The 23,071-nt window shown below is 33.9% G+C and overlaps 1 protein-coding gene across 1 annotated transcript in view; it reads left to right on the top strand.

The window, feature by feature from the left end:
- The window catches only part of LOC105475007 (WASP like actin nucleation promoting factor), a 63,906-nt gene that overhangs the window by 34,284 nt on the left and 6,551 nt on the right, over window positions 1-23,071 (top strand). The window contains exons 2-9 of the mRNA XM_011729964.3: window positions 5,421-5,555; window positions 8,119-8,205; window positions 8,468-8,564; window positions 10,176-10,199; window positions 17,412-17,580; window positions 18,297-18,339; window positions 19,285-19,438; window positions 21,291-21,811. Of these exons, the coding sequence (XP_011728266.1) occupies window positions 5,421-5,555; window positions 8,119-8,205; window positions 8,468-8,564; window positions 10,176-10,199; window positions 17,412-17,580; window positions 18,297-18,339; window positions 19,285-19,438; window positions 21,291-21,811 (1,230 nt within the window). The remainder of the gene's footprint in view (window positions 1-5,420; window positions 5,556-8,118; window positions 8,206-8,467; window positions 8,565-10,175; window positions 10,200-17,411; window positions 17,581-18,296; window positions 18,340-19,284; window positions 19,439-21,290; window positions 21,812-23,071) is intronic.

Raw genomic sequence — 23,071 nt, forward strand, 5'->3', positions numbered from 1 at the left:
TTTTTCTTCACTGTTGAGATTCTGTTGGTTACTTTTTGCTTTTGTGGTTTTCCTCCTTCATTCTTCCAGCTTTGCTTTTTTAAAAAATTATTTCTTGTGGAGTCTTTTGTCATTGCCATATTCTTTATAAATTCTGTACTGTTTTTGTTTGTTTTCTCTTTTCTTTTCTGGTTACTTCTCATTGTAGAAATTACCAGGTGATAAGATCCCTTCTCTCCAAAGTGAATTTTTATGTTTTCTTTTCCTGGATAGTTCTTACTGATACCACTCAGTTGTTGTTCCCTGCCAGATATATATTTTTTTTTTTTTTAAATTTATTATTTCAGTATTGGGTTTTTGAGGTGGGCATATAACAGGTGTTGCTACTTTAATTATTTAGAGCATTGCTTTGTGAGATCACTGCATAATAAACTGTAAGAATTCAACTAAATTATTTGCATTTCTTTACTTTTATACTACTTTTTATAATGTATAGATTAAAATTTTACAGTCATCTCCTAGTATCCGTGGGGGATTGGTTCTAGGACCACCTACGGATACCAAAGTTCACACATACTGAGGTCCTTCAGAACCCACCCATGTGAAAAGTCTGCCCTCCTGTTTTGTGTGTGTCTCATCCTGCTAATAACCATATTTTTCAATCGACATTTGGTTGTGGATGCAGAACCCTGTAATATGGAGTCCTGACTATTTAGTGAAAAAGACCTGCATGTAAGTGGACCCACACAGTTCAAACCTGTGTTGTTCAAGGGCCAATTGTATATTCAGAGTAATAATAGGTCATTTCATTTAAATATATCATCAGAACATCTAGGAATGTGTTTAAATCTTAGCTTTTATATAATGAGAAAACTTAGAATGGATTTTCCAATGTTAGTTTTCAGACATTTGAGGCCAAATACACATTAGGATACATGCGTACATATAAAAGTTGGAGTATTTGACTGCTAATCTGGGCCAACATGATCATAGAAAATGCTTTATTTTGTTAAGTCATATGATTTTCCCCCCACATTTAGTGTATTTTGAATATTTATTGAAAAAATATTTTTGGCCAGACCCAGTGGCTCACATCTGTAATCCCAACACTTTAGGAGGCCAAGGTAGGAGGATCACTTGAGATGAGGAGTTCGAGACTAGCCTGCACAACATAGTTAGACCGCATCTCTACAAAAAAATTAGAAAATTGGCCAGTCATGGTGGTGTGTGCTGGTAGTCCCAGCTACTCAGAAGGCTGGGTGAGGTAGGAGGATCACTTGAACCTAGGGGCTTGATGCTGTGGTGAGCAATTTCACTCACCAGTGCACTCCTGCATGGGTAACACAGCAAGACCTTGTCTCAAAAAGAAAAAGAAAATATTTTTAAATATTTTCTTTAACAACATTGTATATTTATTAGATTATTAAAATAATTGTAGACAGTTATTCAGTGTTAAGTCATCTTAGTGTTTGTTGTAGGCAGTTGATGGCTAAACTCAAGGATCCCTGTGACTCGTAGTATTTTCTAGTCTTTTCCTTGTCTAGCTGATTCTATAGTCAAAGAAATACCTATTTTCCTGATCTAAAATTCTTATTCTGACCTGTTACATAATGTGGTTGTTCTGAAAATGTGAAAGGAATTTAAACAGTAGAAATGCTGAATGTTTGTGGTTTAAGTCTTACTCGGATAGAACTTTCAAGAAAGTTGGTATACATATAGAGGGAATAGGAGAAAGTGGGAGTTTTCTTAGTTTTGGGCCATTGCAGCAGTGGCTAACATATATAGAGGTAGTAATGGCTCTGGGGAGAGGATCACCTTCTCAGGATTGCTGTGGTTGTGAAAGAGAGCTAAGAGTCATACATTTTAATGAATCATTTGTGCTTGTTAAAGTTAGAAATAATTTCATACTTTCAGATACAGTACAAAGAGCTTCTATATATCCTTCATCCAGATTTGCCAAATGTTTATTACATTTACCATGTTTTTTTTCTATGTGTGTATACATGCATGTTATTTTTTTTCTGAATAATGTGAGAATAAGTTGCAGACATAATGCCTCTTTATAATATTTCAGGCTTACATATCCTAAAATCAGAGTCATTCTCTTATTACTGTAGTATTATTATCAAAATCAGAACATGTAGTTTTTAACAAATACTTGTTCACTTGGGGACAAAGTATAGGTGGAGTAGAAGTATAAGCTTGCAGAACTAATTTAAGTGCTTATGGGAATTGCAGTCTTTTTAGTGGTTAAGAAATCAATACAGAAAATTATTCTGATTTAGAATAAGACCAGTGGAATAACAGTAACACAAGGTACACAAACAAGTACTTCAGAAATGTGCCCCCCCAAAAAAAGTCATTTCAACCTAAGGAATCAGAGAAATACTTCAAGTAGACTGTTGCAGAGTCAACCTCAAAAGAGGTGGAAGTGCCAGGCAGAAGGACAGTGGGAGGGAATTCACTTCCTAGAATACATCCCCCATATTCTTCCTGCCCTTGATCATCAAAGTTCTAAGAATGAATATGTTATTACAGTTATTCAGTACTGAAATATCAGGAATACACAAGAGACGACAGGTTCTGTTTCTACCAAAGTTGATACAGTACTTTTTTTCCTTTTAATTAGCAGATTTTAACCTTAACATTATTAGGGTAATAAGAAATAGATTTTCCTTCCTAAGCACTTGTTCTTAGGTTGTTTTTCATTAATATCTTCTTAATTACAAAAGACAAGAAGGAATGGAATTGATTCATTGTAATTACCTAAAGGAATGGAAGGAATGTCTTTAAAAACTTAATTAAGTCACTGTCAATCTAGAGTGTGGGGATTATTATTTTTATATTGTCTAGCATTAATATACTGTGTTAAATGTATGCTAGTTATTCTCATATTCACTGTAATTATTCTGAATTAGAAAAGGCTTTACAAGGTACTGTGGTGTATCATTTTCAGACTGAAGGTAAGAATTAATGAAATAGACACTTAGACTGATAATAAGAGTGTAGCAAATATTTGAAAATCCAGTTACTGAAAATTGCTTTCGAATAGTTGTTTTTTTTTTAGTTTTAATGTTTATATTGCAATATCCTGTCTGTGAAAAATTATAGCATTGTTAGTCTTTATTTTTTAAGCAGGTGTTTTAAGAATTAAATTTATCTAAAAGTTTATATGTTTTTTAGTTTGGGTTTTTTTGTTTTGTTCTTTAAAGTTCACATATATAGCCGCGTGGTGTTTTACAACATGAATATTTATAACATCATGAATATTTAGTCCTTTGGCTAGCAAGGGGATTTTCGTAATGGAATTTCAGACCCTATTGAATAACTTGGTTTTTTTTTTCTTTTTTTTTTTTGGTGAGCTGTTACTTCTTGATTTCTGGTAAAAAGTAGGGAGATTTTTAGATCTTCATTTTGGTACATCTAATTTCCTAATTGCTTTCCTTTTTAGAAATGAATGTGTTTTGATAGTACCATACTAAAAAAGACTTTATATGAATTCTCCTTAGAACTAACAAATTTGCTTGTTTGATTTTTGAATTATTCAGCCTGGTATTTGATACCTTTAGATAGTGTATGCAAGACCCATTTTTCTGAAGTTTTCAGTGCTGGCAGCAGGATGCCTATGATGCTGTCATCCTGAGATTGTACACTTGCAAACACAAGTGTGTTTTGAGCAGGCCAAAAAATGTCCCACATTCTTCAGTCTTCTCTTTGAAACCCAGTGTCCCAGTATACACATTTTTTGTTTTTAAGTTACCGTAATTTTTAATGACTCTTGTAGAAATTTTTCTGTTCCTTTGTGTCCTGCTCAGTACTGTGTGTGAAGTTCAAGGTTGAGTTTGGTCTGTAATGTTAAAAACATAACATTGAGGGGAAGGGGGAGGGATTGCATTGGGAGTTATACCTGATGTAAATGACGAGTTGATGGGTGCTGACGAGTTGATGGGTGCAGCACACCATCATGGCACAAATATGCATATGTAACAAACCTGCACGTTATGCACATGTACCCTAGAACTTAAAGTATAATAATAATAATAATAAACATAACATTGAACATTGCTATATGAGCAAGTCTTTATGGACTTTTGATCCTCACAGTATACTGATCTTACATTTCTGACTTTAGTATCCAGTTATAAAAGGTTTGTGCATACAATTGTTCTTTAGAATTCCTCTTACCAAAAGAGGGCGGCACCCCTCAGGCATAGTTAAGTAAACCTTAAACAGCGTATCTCCAAATCTTAATGTAGTCTATTTTTTATTACAGAGCCCAATTCCATTGAACTAAGATACCATAATTACTTAATCAGCTCCTATTTTAGGTTATTTCAGTTCTTCCTCTTTAAAAAGAATACATATTTATGTGAAATACTTTATTTTTAAATTTACATTAAAATGCAAAGTATATTCTAAATGATTTTCTTAATTTTTAGTTTAGAAGTGAAATTACTGGATCAGAAAACATAGTTACAGCTTTCAGAGGATTTGTAAGTGCTTTATCAGTATATATATGTATCACTTTCATAGTAACTGAAGGTTGAATAGTTACATTCTAGTTATAAAACTTAACTTAGGATAAAATTAGTTTATACCTTTTCATGATACAGTCTTGAGACGGAAGGTGGCAACATGGTGTACTGGAAAATCCTAATGCCCTAAAGTGTCCATTGCATGTAACCAGTTGGCTTCCCTTTTATACATCTGAAAGGGTTCTATTTAGGGACTATCCTTGGTAAAATTGAGACAGTAGTCTTTCAGATCTTTTTCGTATCCTCAGTATAGCATTAAAACTATGTGGCCCCTTCTGCAAATCACTTAAAATCTTAAACTCACTTTAGAAAGAAGATATTATAATCTGCCTTCCAGGGTGGTAATACTGCTTTCACGTTTGACTCAGTCCTTATCTAGATAAGTGCTTAACTGCTTTATAGAAGTTAGCCGTTACTACTACTTCATTGCCTAAATGTTCACTTTATTGGGAAACTGTATAATAGGGGGAATAAGAATGCTAGGTTTGAAGTCGCAAATTGCCTGGATTTGGAATTTCAGCTCTGCCATTTAGCTGTGTGGTATTGGGCAAATTACCCTCTTTAGTGTCGGGTTTCTGAAGTATAAAATGAGGTTATCATAGTAATAAAAATTAAATGAGGCTATATTTAAAAGTGATTAACACATTTTCTAACACATTTTAAGCATCAGTAAATGTTTTCAGTAATTGTTATGTGAGTGTTATATTAGTTCTTTATTACTACATAAGAAATCACTTCAAAAACTAGTGGCTTAAAATAACAATACATGTTTATTATCTCCTTGTTTCTGTGAATCAGGAATTTAGGAGCTGCTTAGCTGGGTGGCTGCAGTCAAGCTGTCAGCAGGGGCTGTGATCATCTACATACTATTTTGAACCTAATGGTTATAAATTTTATATTTTGCAGACTATGTCTTCAGCAGTGGTGCAGTTATATGCAGCAGATCGGAACTGTATGTGGTCAAAGAAGTGCAGTGGTGTTGCTTGTCTTGTTAAGGACAATCCACAGAGATCTTATTTTTTAAGAATATTTGACATTAAGGTGAGCTTTGATTTGCTTTCACTTTAAACTAGGTGATTAGGTTTTCTTTTTTTTTTTTTTTTTTTTTTTTTTTGAGATGGAGTCTCGCTTTGTCGCTCAGGCTGGAGTGCAGTGGCACCATCTCGGCTCACTGCAAGCTCCGCCTCCTGGGTTCACACCATTCTCCTGCCTCAGCCTCCGAGTAGCTGGGACTACAGGCACACACCACCACACCTGGCTAATTTTTTGTATTTTTAGTAGAGACGGGGTTTCACCATGTTAGCCAGGATGGTCTCGATCTCCTGACCTTGTGATCCGCCCGTCTCGGCCTCCCAAAGTGCTGAGATTACAGGCGTGAGGCACCGCGCCCGGCTAGGTTTTCTATATCAATTACAATTCAGTTTAGATTTGATTATCCTACATGTGATATTTAAATTTGTACATAAACTGATATTAGAAGAGCGAAGCTTGGTTTTTAGATATTGACATATGGAAATCATGACCAAATGGGAACATGTCTGAAGCCAGAATGTGAATAGTTTCCTATTTTATCTTTCTACTGCTACCATGCATTAAGCCTTTTTTTTTTTTTTTTTTTTTTTTTTTTAATTATGCCTATTGGTTCTTGGGCTTTCTCTACACTCTGTATTTTTTTAATGATACTCTTTTATTCTATCTTGTTCATTATAGAATAGCATACATAGTCTATTCAGGGAACAACAAAATAATATTTTAGCTCAGTATGTACTATTATTTAGCCCAGGTTTAAAACATTTCAATATCTATAAAAATCTGTTTGCTACTCATTTTTCCTTATGTTGTTTCTCATGATAGAATATATTCAGATTTTCATAGCTTTATGTCCCTCACTCCCAATCATAAATCACATTGCTATAGATTGGATACCCTTTGTTAGATATTCATTTCTTACAGTTGTCATAAAAATATCATTTTGCTAAGATGAAGTCTCCATTATTTTTTAAAAACCTTTCTGTAAGTAAACCTCTATGGTTAATATTTATATGTGACAATAAGTGCAATGAGATTTTAATTACAAAATACTAAAACTACCTCTAAACTATTGGGCACTAGTATGACCTGATAGATAACAGTCAAGAGATTTTTACACCCCTGGTCTCAGCTTTGTTTGTAAAATCAGATAACCATCTTGGTCTGTTTTGAAGTATTTCACTGAGTTTAAATGAGATCTTAGTTATGGTATTTGGTAAATTGGTGCATCTTTTGTTGTTGTTGTTTTGAGACAGGGTCTTGCTCTTGCTCTGTCACCAGCCTGGAGTGCACAGCTTACTGCAACCTTGATCTCCTTGGCTCAAGCAGTCTTCCCACCTCAGCCTCCTGAGTAGCTGTGACTACAGGCACATGCCACCACACCTGGCTAATTTTTGTATTTTTTTGTAGAGATGGGTTCTGCTGTTTTGCCCAGGCTGGTTTCAAACTCCTGGACTCAAGTGATCCTCCTGCCTCAGGCTCCCAAAGTGCTGGGATTACAGGCCTGAGCCACCAGTCCCAGGCTAAATTAGTGCTTCTTAAAGTCTGCTTCCAAGACAGCTGAGAGATATGACATGCTTCTGTCACTAGCAGTGGCTTACTATGGCAGTGATTCTGGAGGGTGGGGAACACATACATAATTTGAAAGAAACCCCCAAGTGCTTTGACATATTTCTCATAACTGTTGAGAAGCACTGTTTAGAAATGGCTTATACATACTACTCCACTAAGAAGAAAGGAATTCCATTGCAGTGGTTATCATGGGTGAACAGTGTATTGTACATATTTTTAAATTGTGGTCTGGGTAGAACCTTGCATTTCTGAATAGGGCAATGACTATGTTTCTCTAACCACTTATTTCCAATTGCTGAACGTTCATGATTCTTCACCTTTGGTATTAAGGTTAAACCTATTTTTTATACTATGACAATAGATATGGCAGTCATCATGGTACTCTTATCCATAGTTTAACCTTGATACATTTTAATTATCAGTCTCTTTCTGCATCATGATTAATACTACATATACCAGTATGTAATTAGAAAGGTACTCTGCAAAAGTTAAGAATTTGAAGATGGTTAATGAGCAGTACAAGGAAGGTATATTTGACCCGCCCACATCTATAAAATAGAGGAAAAGAACATAAAGTATTCCTGCAGTGTTTGATAGTACATTGTCTAAATATTGCTGGTAGAACTGTGCTTTGATAATCAGTTCATGTACAAAAGTGTCCTATTCCTTCTATGTAACATTGATGACCTAGTAATTATTCTGGTTATGTATTTGACCAAGTAACTGAATTTGGAAATGGTTGGCTAGGGAGATTATATCTTAGCTGAATTAAACTGACTTGATATGTAGGTTTTATGAAAGACACGTTATCCAGTGTTTACAGTTTTAAGAAATTACTGATTAGATTATGTGACACTATTTATATATTATAAATATGTTGCATGTGTGCATGTAAAAGTTATTTTTAATATAAACAGTTATCTTAATATGAGTCATCTGCTTTGTTTTATTCCTAGAGATTATGTTTTGGTAGTTCTTATTTTAATTTTTGACTTTTTTCTAGGATGGGAAACTATTGTGGGAACAAGAGCTATACAATAACTTTGTATATAATAGTCCTAGAGGATATTTTCATACCTTTGCTGGAGATGTAAGTCATATTTTTCTTTATTACCATCTTTTTTCATTGCTTGCCTTTTCTAATCCAAATTATTTATAGAGCCTTATTGAAAGATCAAATTCAATTTACTGTTTGTTTTTTTTTGCTGAAGGTGAAATAATGTCTTATCTGCTAGTAAAATTAACCTTTCATTCTTTAGAAATATACTTCTTTTGCTTATTGTTTTTATGATATAAAGCTGTTATATAAAGCATGATTCTGTTGTTTCTGCTTTATGATGAAAATATTTCAGACTTGTCAAGTTGCTCTTAATTTTGCCAATGAAGAAGAAGCAAAAAAATTCCGAAAAGCAGTTACAGACCTGTTGGGCCGCCGACAAAGGAAATCTGGTAACCCTTTTTTTAATTACTTAAATTGGACCAGCAAACTAATGCTCATGGGACAAGTGTGGGCCACTTCCTGTTTTTGTAAATAAAAGTTTACTGAAACTTAGCTATATTCATTGGTTTACATGTTGTGTTTGGCTACTTTTTTGCCACAACACAGTTCAATAGTGATGACAGTGATTATGTGGTCCTCAAAGCCTAAACTATTACCTAAAATATTTACTATTTACAAAAAAAATTGGTGGTCTTTACCTTAAAATAATATTTTTCTTGAGAACTGTTTTTTTTAGATTTACTGAAGGACCCATTCCAATAACATTTTTTGTTGATAAAATGTCATATGTATTGTCTTTTAATTTTGCATTTGTGTTAGCATTGTTTGTTAAGTTTTAAAAGTATTTTATACTTTGTAAACAAAGACTTTAGGTAAACTTAGAAGCAAATAAGCAGAGTTGCTAACAAGATCTATAAACATTGCCTTGTCTCTCTATTTTGTTCCTAATACTATATACTATAAAACCCATAAGGAACCCGTTTATTGTGTAACCCATATAAAACAATTACAGAACAATGCAGGATAGTATAAAGCTTTAAATTAATTGGTATAGAACTATTGTTCGACAACAGTGTACCAGGCCTTTCTCTTGTAAAGTGGAGAAGGGTGACTAGGAAAGGGGAACCTTTCCAAAATCATCTTAAGCAGATCAGTTTCAGGAGAATGAACATGTGCTTTCATCCAGTCCTATGGTTCTAAAAACTGTATGCTGATGACTCTCAAAAGTTTTGTCTTCAGTACTGACACATCTTCCCTGAGCTTCAGACTCTGTCTACTCAAGTTAAGTGACACAATAGCCTTTAGACTTAACACGTCTGAGCAGAATATTTGATCCATGTCCTGTATCCCGAACCCTAGCCCCACTCAGACCTGTTCCTGTTCTTCTACTAATCTTCCTTGTTTCAGCAAAAGGCATTTGTTCCATCTTATCCCTCAGGCTCACCATGGTCCCTCATAAATCCTATCAGAGTCCTATCAGATTGGCTCTGCCTTCAAAAACTTGTCCTGTCTGACTATTTCTTACCATTTCTGCTGCTACCATTCTAATCCAGGCCGCCATGATCTGTCAGTTGGACTGCTACACTAGCTCTCTGACTAGTCTCCCTGCTGCTACTCAATCCTTTTTACTATCACTTTTCTATACAGTAGCCAGAGTAAACTTGTAGATTAGGTTATATCACTTTCTCTATTTAAAATTCTGTAAGAGCTTCCTATCATATACACGTATAATCTATAGTCCTTAACCATGGCCTACGGAATCCTACATGATCTAGTCCTGTTCTTTCCTTCTGACTTGTTTCCTTTCACTGTGCCTTTTGCTCACTACAGTTCAGCCTTCATGATGTTCTTTCATGTTGCACCCTCCTTGGAGCCTTTGAATATATTGTTCCCTTCCTTATTTTATTTAGATCTCTGCTTAAATGTCGGGTCTTCTGAAAAATCTTCCTTAGTCACACATACATCAATTTAGGAATAAGACAGTTTAGTGAATTAATTTTTTTATGTTGATGTTGTCTTACATATATTTAATAATATTCTTCTAATTTATTTTCTAACAGAGAAAAGACGAGATCCCCCAAATGGTAAGCTTTTTGACAATTATTAATCGTTTAAGATTTTAGATGACAGTTTAATCCTTGTGGAAACGTGTACCATACATTAGTAATATTTAGTATCTATTGCATCTTAATCCTTGTGAAAACATGTACCATACATTAATAAGTAATATTTAGTATCTATGATCAAATTATACGGTTTATTGTGTTCTTTTTAATTAATGACTGACAGATGAGACTTAGGAAACAATATTCTTCGATATTTTTCTGACATGAAGAAAGAATACATAGTGTGGAGATCACTAATACTTATATCTTAATTCTGGATTCACAGTTGACTGAGTATACAATCTAGCCTTAACATTTTTCCTAGAGGCAGTAAATTTTGTCTAGCATATTTGTTAATTTCCTACTTTAAGATTTATCTTTCATTCTTATTTCAAAGTATTATTTCACACTGGTTATGTGTTACATGAAGCCCCTTTCAGAATGAACACCTACTGTTAATGGTGTATTTAGAACTAATTTAGCTGCATATAATGCTCTTTAATTTGATAATGACAACTTGAAGTATTATGAATTCATTTTTTAAAAAATATTAAATACCAGAGAGTAAAAGCAGTAAAAGATAAAGTCCAAGAGTAGAAATTCTTACCCTAGACTTCATAAAGTCCCTGAAATATGTGCTAAATATGTTCTTTTCTCTGGAGAGAGAGGATCCATGGCTTTCATCTGTTTAAATGAGGTCCCTGACTCTGTGAAGGTAAAGAACCATTCTCCAGGACCCTTTATTATGATAGAGAAAATGGCTGCTTCTTTTTAAAATCACATCTCAAATCCTTTTATCAGAACCTAGAATGATTATTCAAGGAAAACTTACATAATACAAAGTTCTTAATATCTGACAGCTATTGGTGATTGTTGGGGTTTGTTTCTTTTAAACAGGTATGTTGCTTTTTGATTTTGTCCTTACATTTCTTTTCCTGATACAGAAACATGAACCAAATTTTGCTGTACTAAATTCTGGGTTATTTACCTTATTAATTTTTTAAATGCCTGACTACCTTCAGTAGTGCTTAACAGGTAACAAATATTGTATAGTTTCGCTTTCTCTTTTGAATAGAAACATTAATACTTTTTAGGGCTGTTACAGGGATTGAAGTAATCAAAGCTTAGCATAGTGCTTAATAAATACTAGTTATTCTGATGAAGATGATGACAACTATAATAATAGCAACTAGTATTTAATGATCTTTTACTATCTGCCAGGCACTGTTCAGCAACCTTCTGAAGTAGCTCCTGTTATCTCTTTTATAGATAAGGAAACTGAGGCACAGATAGGTAACTTGCTCAAGATCTCATAACTAGTAAGTAGTGAAGCAAGATTCAGCATCAGATGATTTGACTCTAGAGCCTGGCCCCTTAACCACTATGTTATGTCCAAATGATTTTGAAGGCAAAACTGAGACACAGGGTAAATATCATGTCTCAGAATATATAAGCTAGTACTTGGCAGAGGCAAAAGAAACAGAAGCAGCTGAGTTACAAGTTGCTCATCTGTGAACTTTCAATGTAGTATTGGAAATTTTCCTTGATATAAGTCTAGTATTTCAACCTTTCTGAATTTGTTACATTATTTTGAGTTTGGAGAGTATATACAGTATTGAGTACCAATGGAGAAGACTTTCTAGTGGTGCCATGGAAACACTTTGGGTAAAGTAACCCCAGATTTTAAAGTGTAGATGCTGTAGAAACAATATAATTAAAGTTGTAAATACATATATCCATGTTGGATCAGTTCCAGGATCCCCCCATGGATAGGAAACTTCATTGATACTCAAGTCTGTGATACAAAATGACATAGTATTTGCATATAACCACAGATTCTCCTATATGCTTTAAATCCTCCTTAGAGTACTCATAAAACCTAATACAATGTAAATGCTAGGTACATTTGATCTTAGCCAAAAGGCTGAGAAGCAGTGCTGGGTAAAAAGTTGTTATACTGTATTGTCTAGGAAATAATAGCAAGAATAGTCTGTACATGCTCGGAACAGATGGACCCATCCATTTTTATTTTTAATCCACAGTTGGTCGAATCCATGGATGTGGAATGCATGGACATGGAACTGTGAATATGGAGGGGTGAATATTTATAAAATGAATTTCTGAAGAGGCACCTAGTTTCCATGAATAGATAGAATTTGAAAACTCTTTATGTAACAGTGGTGTTTCATAATTTTATTATCCCTACTAAGAGACCCACTTAGAATTAAATGTAGTTTCTTTCTCTGAGTTGGCTGTTGGTTTTTAATCTTTAGTTTTAATCATTTGGCTCAGTGGTTTCAGACTTCTTTTATCAAATAATTGAAGGGTTTTTTTTTTAATAGTGTTGTTAAAGGGCAAAATTATACAGCATGTGTTGCCCATACTTGTATACTTATAAAATATACATATAATATGGAATTAATATATTAATACACAATAAAAAATGAAATAAATAATTATCAATACAAGTTGTAATATTTTAAAACTGCTTTGCTTTCAACTACCTTGCTTTCACCTCTTAAGTGGAGACGAGGCAGCATTATTACTTGACTGTATTTGGTGCACCACCACTAGGTGGCAGTGGGCCCCTGTACCATGTCCTCCAGTAGCCATGCAGGTGCTTTGTCTCAGATCCTTACTTAGATTAGATTATCAGTTTACCACACCTTTTCAAATTTTAATTATTAAAAAGATACTTTCTGTGGAATTTACATACATTCCTAAAATGCAATTCAGTATCTTCCTCACTCCTAATTTCTTTATTGGTCAATTTCACATTTTAGCATATATGCTTTCCAATGATTTGTTCCCAGCTTCGTGACTGCTTGACATCGGAGGCCTCTAGGCCACCTGTTTTTCGACTGTTTTATACCTTGATGAGGTTCTTTGCTTTTTATGTAATTAATGGGAAACTTGAGTTCTTTTAGATTTAAAATTAGACATGTCTGTTCACAAGAACATTTAAAAACATTTTCCTGCAACAGTTGTCCTTAATCAGGAGATAATTTGTCATTTGTTTTTTGAAAAAAGAAGGAAAACAGCCCCCCTTCATTATATGTTTACATAGTAGTTCTTAGGATGAGTGTAATTTCATGAATGGAATAAACTTTACTAGAAATGACTTGAGTACATATTTCTGTTACTAAATCTTTCATATACTTTACATTATTTTAAAAATGACTCTATACCTTAAACAGGTATTCACTTTTTTTAGTGTGTCACTTGAAACAGGTATTTAATTTGGCTTTAGAATACCATTTTAAACTTATTTCCTAACATCTTCAAACCCTAAAGTAGTAAATAACCATTGTCAACAGAAATAACCAAGTACCTAACCTCTTGAATGTGTAGAATTCCATTTTTTTCTAAATTCTGTGAGTTGTTAGTACATATTTATTGAATAATGAATTGTTGGACTATAGACCAAGAAAACTGATAAATTGGTAAACAAAGAATGTATTGTGGCATTTGTAAAATTAGCAATGTCATCCACCTTGTAGTTCGACTTTTGTGTAAGAGGTAGAGTAGTTGGCCAGGCACGATGGCTCACACATGTAATCCCAACACTTGGGGAGGCCGAGGCAGGTGGATCACAAGGTCAGGAGATCAAGACCATCCTAGCTAATACGATGAAACCCCATCTCTACTAAAAATACAAAACATTAGCCAGGCTTGGTGGCATGCACCTGTAGTCCCAGCTATCCGGAAAGCTGAGGCAGGAGAATCGCTTGAACCCAGGAGGTGGAGGTTGCAGTGAGCCGAGATGGCGCCATTGCACTCCAGCCTGGGTGAGAGAGCGAGACTCCATCTCAAAAATAGAAGAGGTAAAATAGTTAATTGGAAGGGTAGTGGACTAGGAACCAAGATACCAGAGTACATGTTTGCTTCTGTCACTAATCGTGTGACTTTATAAAGATCCCCTGACTCTTACTGTCCTTCATTTTCATTAATAAAATGAAAGGTGATTTTGAAAAGAAACTCTTAATTTCCCATCTAATACTAAGTTTCTATATATCTCCATTATATGGATTTTTCTTTATAGGCTTACTTAAAATAATGTTTTAACTACTACTAACGAAATTCATTTATAGTGACTTAAAGAGATAATGTTGATGCATAATAATATATCCATACCTGATTTTTGGGTAGAGAAAGAGGAAAAACACACAGTCTGATTACAGTATAAGTTAAACATTGTTATTCGTTTCACATATCACTTATATTTTGTTCCTATCTTCATTCTTGAATCTTCTTCAGAGACAGCTGAATTACTTTCTCTAGTGAGTTATAAATCAAGGTTATAAGAAACTGATTTTCCAAAAATGTACTAGCTTGGATAATTTAAATCATTAAACTTAACTTTATCCAACTCTGTTTCCATTGCTAATCATCTATAGTATAATAGATGGCTTTTACATAAGCTAAAGTGGCAGAAAATATTTTTGTTGTTTTCTGTTTTTATATTTTACTGGTGAGTCTGATTGTAGTTGCTGTTTGAATACTTAGTTCAGGAAAAGTCATATGAATAAAGAGAGTGCCTAAATCTTTTTTTTTTTTTTTCTTTTTTGAGACAGAGTCTTGCTCTGTCACCCAGGCTGGAGTCAGTGGCGCAATCTCAGCCTCCCAGGTACAAGTGATTCTCCTGCCTCAGCCTCCTGAATAGATGGGATTATAGGCGCGTACCATCACGCCCAGCTAATTTTTGTATTTTATTAGAGACGGGGTTTCACCATATTGGCCAGGCTGGTCTGGAACTCCTGACCTCGTGATCCGCCTGCCTTGGCCTCCCAAAGTGTTGATTATAGGCGTGAGCCACTGTGCCTGGCCAGGGAGTACCTAATTCTGATACTCCTAATTTTGTCTTAATTCTTAAATTTTATTAAGATATAAAGATAAGAAGCTAAAAGTAATTTGTAGCATCCTTATTGTGGATGGTGTTGCTGATACTGACTGGTAAAGATAAGCGAGAGGGCAGAAAGGGAAGAATGAGAAGTGAAAGCAGACCACCAGGTAAGTCTGTGAAGGTCTGAGTGTAATCCCAATTCAACCCTCTAGCCCCCACATTCTGGGTATTCTCAGTAAGTCCTTATTTTGTACAGCTGTGTAAATGCCAAAATCTGATGCCTGAGCAAATTTGAAAATTCATATCCCATATTCCTAATAAGCCTTTCAGGTCATTCTGTACTGCTTAACTCACCTTTACTTACTGATCTAGTTATTTTTCAGATTATTCCTGGGCACTGAAAAAGCTTTTAATGGTTTTATGCATATTATTCACTAGCTCTCATTTTTTCCAAAAATTATTCCTTATCAATATCAGCAACTTCCTATGGAATTTTTGAATAAAATTGTAACTAAAACTTTAGGATTATTAACATACTATATATAAATAGGATTTGAATATTAAGGGAAAATAGTTGAATTTTGGTGATATTAAAAATATACCTTTCTAGACTATTTACTTTTTTGATAAGGTGACATGGCTTTCATAAATTTGTTTTAGCTTTGTTTTATCTTTAATAGTAGAGTTGGGAGAAAATAGGGTATATACAATTTACCCATGTAAATAAACTTCTTTTTTTTTTTTTTCCCAGATAATTTTAGTAAGTAGGATACATTGGTGGTTTGGGGCGTAATTAAAGAATTACAGTCAAATTGGATTTTAAGAATCACCTAATATAAATTATCCTTGAGATTTCTATTTGCCATTTATTGATTATGTTGGGGATCCTCAAGACTATCCTCAGAGGTGGCGATTCACCAGAAGGATTTACAGGACTCAATATATAAATGTACTCATGGCAAACATTTATTACAGTGAAAACACATATAAAACAAAATCCGCAAAGGAAAAGATACGTGGGATGAAGTTCATAAAAAAACCACACACTAGTTTCCAAGAGTTCTCCCAGTGGAGTCACAAAGGTTGCACCTAATTCCTCCAATAATGAATTGTGACAACATGTGAAATGTTGTCTAAAGGAAAAGCTTGAGACTTGGTGCTCAGGGTTTTTGTTGGGGGCTGGTTACATAGGTCTCCCCTGCCTTGCACTTACCAAGATTCCAGACTCCCAGAAGGAAAGTAGATGTTCAACATAAACTGCAATGTTAGCACAAACAATTTAGACACAAAAAGCCCACCTTATCAGGGAATAGTGGAAACCCTCTTGAAATCCAACTTCCCAAATGGTCAACTGAGGGCCAACCTTGCAAGTGGTCCTTTCTAAGAAGAGCAGTCTCAAGTGTGCTGTGTTAAATTATTTTCTACACAACGATGATAGTATTTCATATGTTTTGGAAGTGGTCGTTAATGTAGTCACCTCAGAGGAACTTGGCCTCATAGGAGGATTTGTCAGAGAAACATATAAAAATAGGATCTCTAAGGAACATGCGTTGCCCTTTAGTTGAATTTTTAAGAAATTTTTCAGTTGAATGCTTCACATTCAAACTTTCATACTTTTAAGATCAAGAATTTTATTTTGAATTGTAAGACAAGTTTTGTGCTACATTTAGTACCACTTCTGAAGATACTGTTAATAATATGGAAAGATGCCTTTGATATTTTTACTGTTGATTCTTGCACAAGATGAGTGCTTTAAGAATTTTTGCATTTTAAGTTTTTGAATTCTATACTTCTGATAGTGAAGGTGTATGCGTACTGGTGGGGAAAAGATCATTTGACTTAAGTATGTCAGTTTTGGAACAAATGGTAGTAATAATTTTAAGTATCCTTTTTCCTCTTGACTAACAGAGTTGAAACAAAGAGTTAAGCCTATATTTCTTTGTTAAATTTAAAACAAAATAGACACTTACTTTACTTTCTTTATCCTTGTTATAAGATACGTTTCACTTTACCATTGAGCAATGTGTTGGGTATGAGGCTATCATAATAAAAATTTAAGAGATTAGACTAATTATATTTAAATTCTAGCTGGAAGTTCATATTCTTTATGAAATTTAATGGTATAAAAATGTAAGTTTGCTTTGAAATAGTGCATCTACACTAATGTCTTTAAGAACTTACAGATTTTAGAAATTTAGGCAGCACTTTATGGAAAAATATAGAAGTTTAAAATATAAATAATTTATAATGAAGTGATCCTATTTCAGAAAAAAAATTTAAATTGTAAATTATGATTTTATATCATTGTTAAATTATATCCTTTCTACATAATTTGGTTTTATTTGCAGGTCCTAATCTACCCATGGCTACAGTCGACATAAAAAATCCAGAAATCACAACAAATAGATTTTATGGTCCACAAGTCAACAACATCTCCCATACCAAAGAAAAGAAAAAAGGAAAAGCTAAAAAGAAGAGATTAACCAAGGCAGATATAGGAACACCAAGCAATTTCCAGTAAGACAGTTCTTTTGTTGTTTTTATCTTCACTTTTGATTTATTCATTGCTGTTCTTGATTTTTAACTTGTTAGAAAATTTTCTTTTCTTTTTGGGAGGGTGTGTACATTCATCACTTGGATACTGTTTTAACTATGCACTTTATTGGAGTTTTTTTTTTTTTAAGGCAGCTGCTCAATAGATGTTCTTGGAATCTTACAGTTTATTTACTTTTTCAACTATGAGAAAAGAAAAATAAGATAAAGTTGCTTCTTCAACTAATTATTGAACATAAAAACGATTTCTCACTTTGTTCTAAAAATAGCATTTAGGAATTGTGTACGGATACTGCCTAGGGCCAGTAAAAACATTTGGTATTTATATAACATATTTCAAACATTTTCATATGCATTATTTTATTAGCTCATTATGAAACCCTATCTGGTCATATATATAATGCTTGGACTCTTAGGCTAATTTGACAGTTAAGTAAATAGATGCTGAGAGAGATTGTACAAAAATTTTAAGTTTCAGTTAGTAGCAGAGTCAGGGCTAGAATCCTGTTCTTCTGACTCTTTGTACATAGTTTTTATCATAATATGGTTATGTCTGTGAGAACTATTAGTTCAGGCCAAAAATTCAAAGCCAAATGTTGACTGGATTTCATATATATTGTGTTTATAATGCCCTTTATGCATTTTGTTTTTTCTGTTTTTTTTTCTATTTTCTACTTTAGGCACATTGGACATGTTGGTTGGGATCCAAATACAGGCTTTGATGTAAGTATGTTTTCAAATCATGTACATTATAGCTCTGTGGAAATGTATTGGCCTATTTTAGATTTTTTTAAATTCATTTTTGTGGTGTCTGGTATCTGTTTGAATGTGCTTGTGTTTTATGTACGTATGCGACTAAGGTTTAAAACCATATTATTGTTCCGTCATTCATGACTAAGTTGCTAAAGACTTAGACCAAGGTTTGTGTACCTTGGCTTTATATGCTGTATAAATAAAATCCTTGTGCTTTGAAAGCCAAGAGAAGAAAATCATTTCTGCCAAGTGATAATTTCAGGGGAATGTATACCAAATTACTAAAAAGTAGTATCTGAATATTCAGTTGTTGAATTCTCTAGATCTTTTCATTCTCCTGTTCTTTTTGGCAGTTTTGCCATTGTTTTGTAGCACTGTGAAATTGCTGGCAAAAATTAATCAGCGTTTGGATACGTTATTTTAAAGAGGTATTATTTATGATTGGAGTAAAGAATCTTTTTGGTTATTTTTGTCATAGCTGCAATGTTAACTCTACAAACATACTGAGCACCTCTTTGTGCTGGGCATTATGCTTGGGATTACAGGAAGATCCTTGCTCTCAGATTTTCAAATTAATTTACTTTTTTTGTCTGTGTATTCCTGGTTTTACATACATACTTAGGACAAGGTAGATCACATGAGCATTGGAGATGTCTGAATCATGAATAGGCTAATAGAAATCTAGATGAGATGCCCTCTTTTTGAAGGCAGGGAACAAAAAAGAAGAAGAAGAAAATAGGAAATCTATCTGTTCAGTTTTTTTTAAGTAAAATCGTTTAGTTAGCATGTAAGTAATATAAGCATGTTAAAAGTTTAAAAAGGCAAAATAATTTCAGAAGGACACAGATGAGCCTTAATGTGTTTTTTTTTTAATTGGGATGTATTTTTATAGTTAGCAGTTACTTTGTTTTGTAGCTGAATAATTTGGATCCAGAATTGAAGAATCTTTTTGATATGTGTGGAATCTCAGAGGCACAGCTTAAAGACAGAGAAACATCAAAAGTTATATATGACTTTATTGAAAAAACAGGAGGTGTTGAAGCTGTTAAAAATGAACTGCGAAGGCAAGGTAACTTTTATCTCTATTCAGCGTTCTGTTTTGTTTTAATCTTTTGAGGTCAGTTTCATGGAAAACAGGTACATTCATACATGTGAACTCTTCCTTGAGCAGAGTGTTGAAGTTTCTGGACAACAAATGTGGCCCATCATACTACGTCTTAACATTATTTTATTATAACTAAAAACTTTACAAGATTTTGTTTATTAAGTCTTTATTCATAAAAATCCATACAAAATCTTCCAGCTATTCTATTTTAAAGTAAAAACTTATAGTTGCCTAAATGTTTTACTTAAGAAGTACTATAAATCGCCAGATTTTATTGTAATTCAGAAGTAGTAATTTAAATATAATCACTTTCTAATTAGTAATATATTTTCAGAATATAAATAATGTAAACTTTCTATTAATTTTGAAATACAAATCCTTTTTCTTGGATAAAGTATAAAATGTTCTTTTGTACCTGAGAGCACAATTTATAACCTTTTAAGATTTGATATTTCTTTTAAAGGACCTTGTATTTTAGTTTTGTCTTAATAATTAGCACAGTAAAATGCAGATAAAATACTCTAAATTTTCCAATGTAACAGTCATCTCTTTGCTACCTTGTTCATTTAGGACTGCTTTCTTTCCTTCTTCCTAGCTTTTGCATACTCATAATAGTGTAATCAAGCAAAAGCTCCAGTTAAAACATTCTTCTGAAGAACTTAACAGTCATTTTAGATTAGGCATTTGGTTTACTTGTGTCTTTTTCACTGCCAGTGTTCATTTCAACTTTGATTGATTGATTGATTGATTGATTGATTCATATAGTTCATAAACATTATGCCAGTACTGGTCTCAGTATATTTAGATGTAAAGGAGTCTCATGCCTCAGCCACCCAGGTAGCTGGGATTACAGGCATGCACCACTACACCCTGCTAATTTTTATAGTTTTAATAGAAACGGGGTTTTTCCATGTCAGCCAGTTTGGTCTGAAACTCTTGGCCTCAAGTGATCCTCCCGCTTTGCTCTCCCAAAGTGCTAGGATTACAGGCATGAGCCACCATGCTCAGCCATGTTATATCTTTCATTTTTACTGATGTAGAATAAGAATGCTAATATCCTGACTGCTAGAATAATAGTAATTTTTGTTAATAACTTCAATTTTGCAGTGTATAGAAATTCTCAGTTAATTTGTTAATAACCCGTTAGTTTATATCTCTGGAATAAGTAATTGAGCATTTCAGCGAAGCAACCAGCCTCCCATAATGCCATTACTAGAATTGTAGACTATTTTTAGAGATACAGACATTATACTATGAAAGTACAAATGTAAATTAGATGACAAAGGCTTACATTTTCAAAGGAAAGCATTATATTTGGGCTTTAGCGCAGATTAATGTGAATGAATTCTGTTAAGCTATACTACACTGTAATTCTGAATGTGAATTGATTTTATTTTTAAAAAATAAGTGTACTTGATTCTTTTTTAAAGAGGGAAGGTATTCATTTATTTTTATTAAAATGTAAAATAATGCTATTTAACAAAATGTTTAATTTCATTGGTATATTTTGTTATTATTTTGTAAAGTAGAAATTTATTCCCCTTACTTTCGGAACTGTACTAATTCCTAAAAAGTGAACTATTCTGTTTTAGCTCATATTTTTTTAAGAACCAATAAGAAAGTGATCTTTAGGCTGACAATTCTCAAAAAAATTTGTGAGATATCATCTGTGCTCAGGTATCTTTGTAAAATAAAATGCAAAGATGAGGCCTTTTTTTGATATTTGATTTTTATACATGTTAAAATGAATTACTTTTCAATATGATGTTTATGAAAAGAAAAAAGCATGCCTTCTGTTTTTTTGTTTGCATTTCAGCACCACCACCTCCACCACCATCAAGGGGAGGGCCACCTCCTCCTCCTCCCCCTCCACACAACTCAGGTCCTCCTCCTCCTCCTGCCAGGGGAAGAGGCGCTCCTCCCCCACCACCTTCAAGAGCTCCCACAGCTGCACCTCCACCACCGCCTCCTTCCAGGCCAAGTGTAGCAGTCCCTCCACCACCGCCAAATAGGATGTACCCTCCTCCACCTCCAGCCCTTCCCTCCTCAGCACCTTCAGGGCCTCCACCACCACCTCCATCTGTGTTGGGGGTAGGGCCAGTGGCACCACCCCCACCGCCTCCACCTCCGCCTCCACCTGGGCCACCGCCCCCCACTGGCCTGCCTTCTGACGGGGACCATCAGGTTCCAACTACTGCAGGAAACAAAGCAGCTCTTTTAGATCAAATTAGAGAGGGTGCTCAGCTAAAAAAAGTGGAGCAGAACAGTCGGCCAGTGTCCTGCTCTGGACGAGATGCACTGTTAGACCAGATACGACAGGGTATCCAACTAAAGTCTGTAAGTAAGCTTTTTTTTTTTCATTTTAGATCCTCTATCATGATGAAATTTTAAAATAATTTATTGAAAGACATTTTTGAAAAGTGTATTCGTTCTTTTTTTTCTCTTGCTAATTCATTCTTAACCCTATAAATTTAAAAATACTTTTACATGCAATGACATGCACAAGTTTTAATTCAGCTTTGATACATCTCTATAGCCATGTAACCCCTATCTCTATATGCAAATGTAGGGCATTTCTGTCACCCCGAAGGTTTTGCATACCTCTTCCCAGTTAATTTTTCCATAAACAATCACTGATCTAATCACCGTAGATTAGTTTTACCTGTTCTAGAACTTCATATGAATGGAATTTTACAGTATGTTTGCAATTCCTTGTTCTAGACTTTACTTTCAAATAAAAGACACTTTAAAGAAAAATCCTTATTAAGCTATGAGAATTAAAAATAGCCCTACTTGAAACCAATTTCCTTAGGAAATCTAAACCAGTAGCTTTATGAAAATTAAATCATGTTCCAGAGTTTTCATGTTCTAAAATTTAGATTAGTAGAGAATCAGACTCAAAAAAATTGAAAGAGTTGTAATAGAATTTCTGACAGTGATGGCAAATAAATTTAGGATTATCTGATTTGGATGAGGTAATCATTTAATCTTACAGGTCATTTAATCTTAGAGTTAAGCAAACATTTTTCCATAAAGGATCAGGTAGTAAAATTTTAGGCTTATATAGGCAATATGGCCTCTTGTGACCACTCAGCTCTGCTGTTTTACCACAGAAGCACTACAGACAATACATAAATGAATGGTCATGCTCGTGTTCTATAAAACTGTATTTGGACACTGAAATTTGAATTTTATATAACTTTCACATATCAAAAATACTCTTATTTTCTATCAGCCATTTAAAAATGTAAAAATCAAGCTTAGTTTTTAGATAGTTTAAAAAAAAAAATACAAGAACAGACTCGATTTGGCCCATGGGCTGTAGTTTGCTTACTCCTATCCTTGAGTCTGACCTGTCTACATTTACATACGTCTTTTGGAGCCTTTTATAACACGTTCTCCAGGACTTCAGGCAGGTCATGGATGATAGGTTTTTTTTCTGTGAAGTAAACGGAGACGACAGAGGATGTTTTAATTGAAAATTATTTCCCAGTATAGGAATTAAAGTAGCTTTCTAGATCTCAGAAACTTTGTCTAAAAGGAGAGTAATAGATAGGAAGCACAACTAATTGAATGAAAACGTGTAAACATTAGCAT

The sequence above is a fragment of the Macaca nemestrina genome, chromosome 4, assembly GCF_043159975.1.
Source record: "Macaca nemestrina isolate mMacNem1 chromosome 4, mMacNem.hap1, whole genome shotgun sequence".
Taxonomy (NCBI): domain Eukaryota; kingdom Metazoa; phylum Chordata; class Mammalia; order Primates; family Cercopithecidae; genus Macaca; species Macaca nemestrina.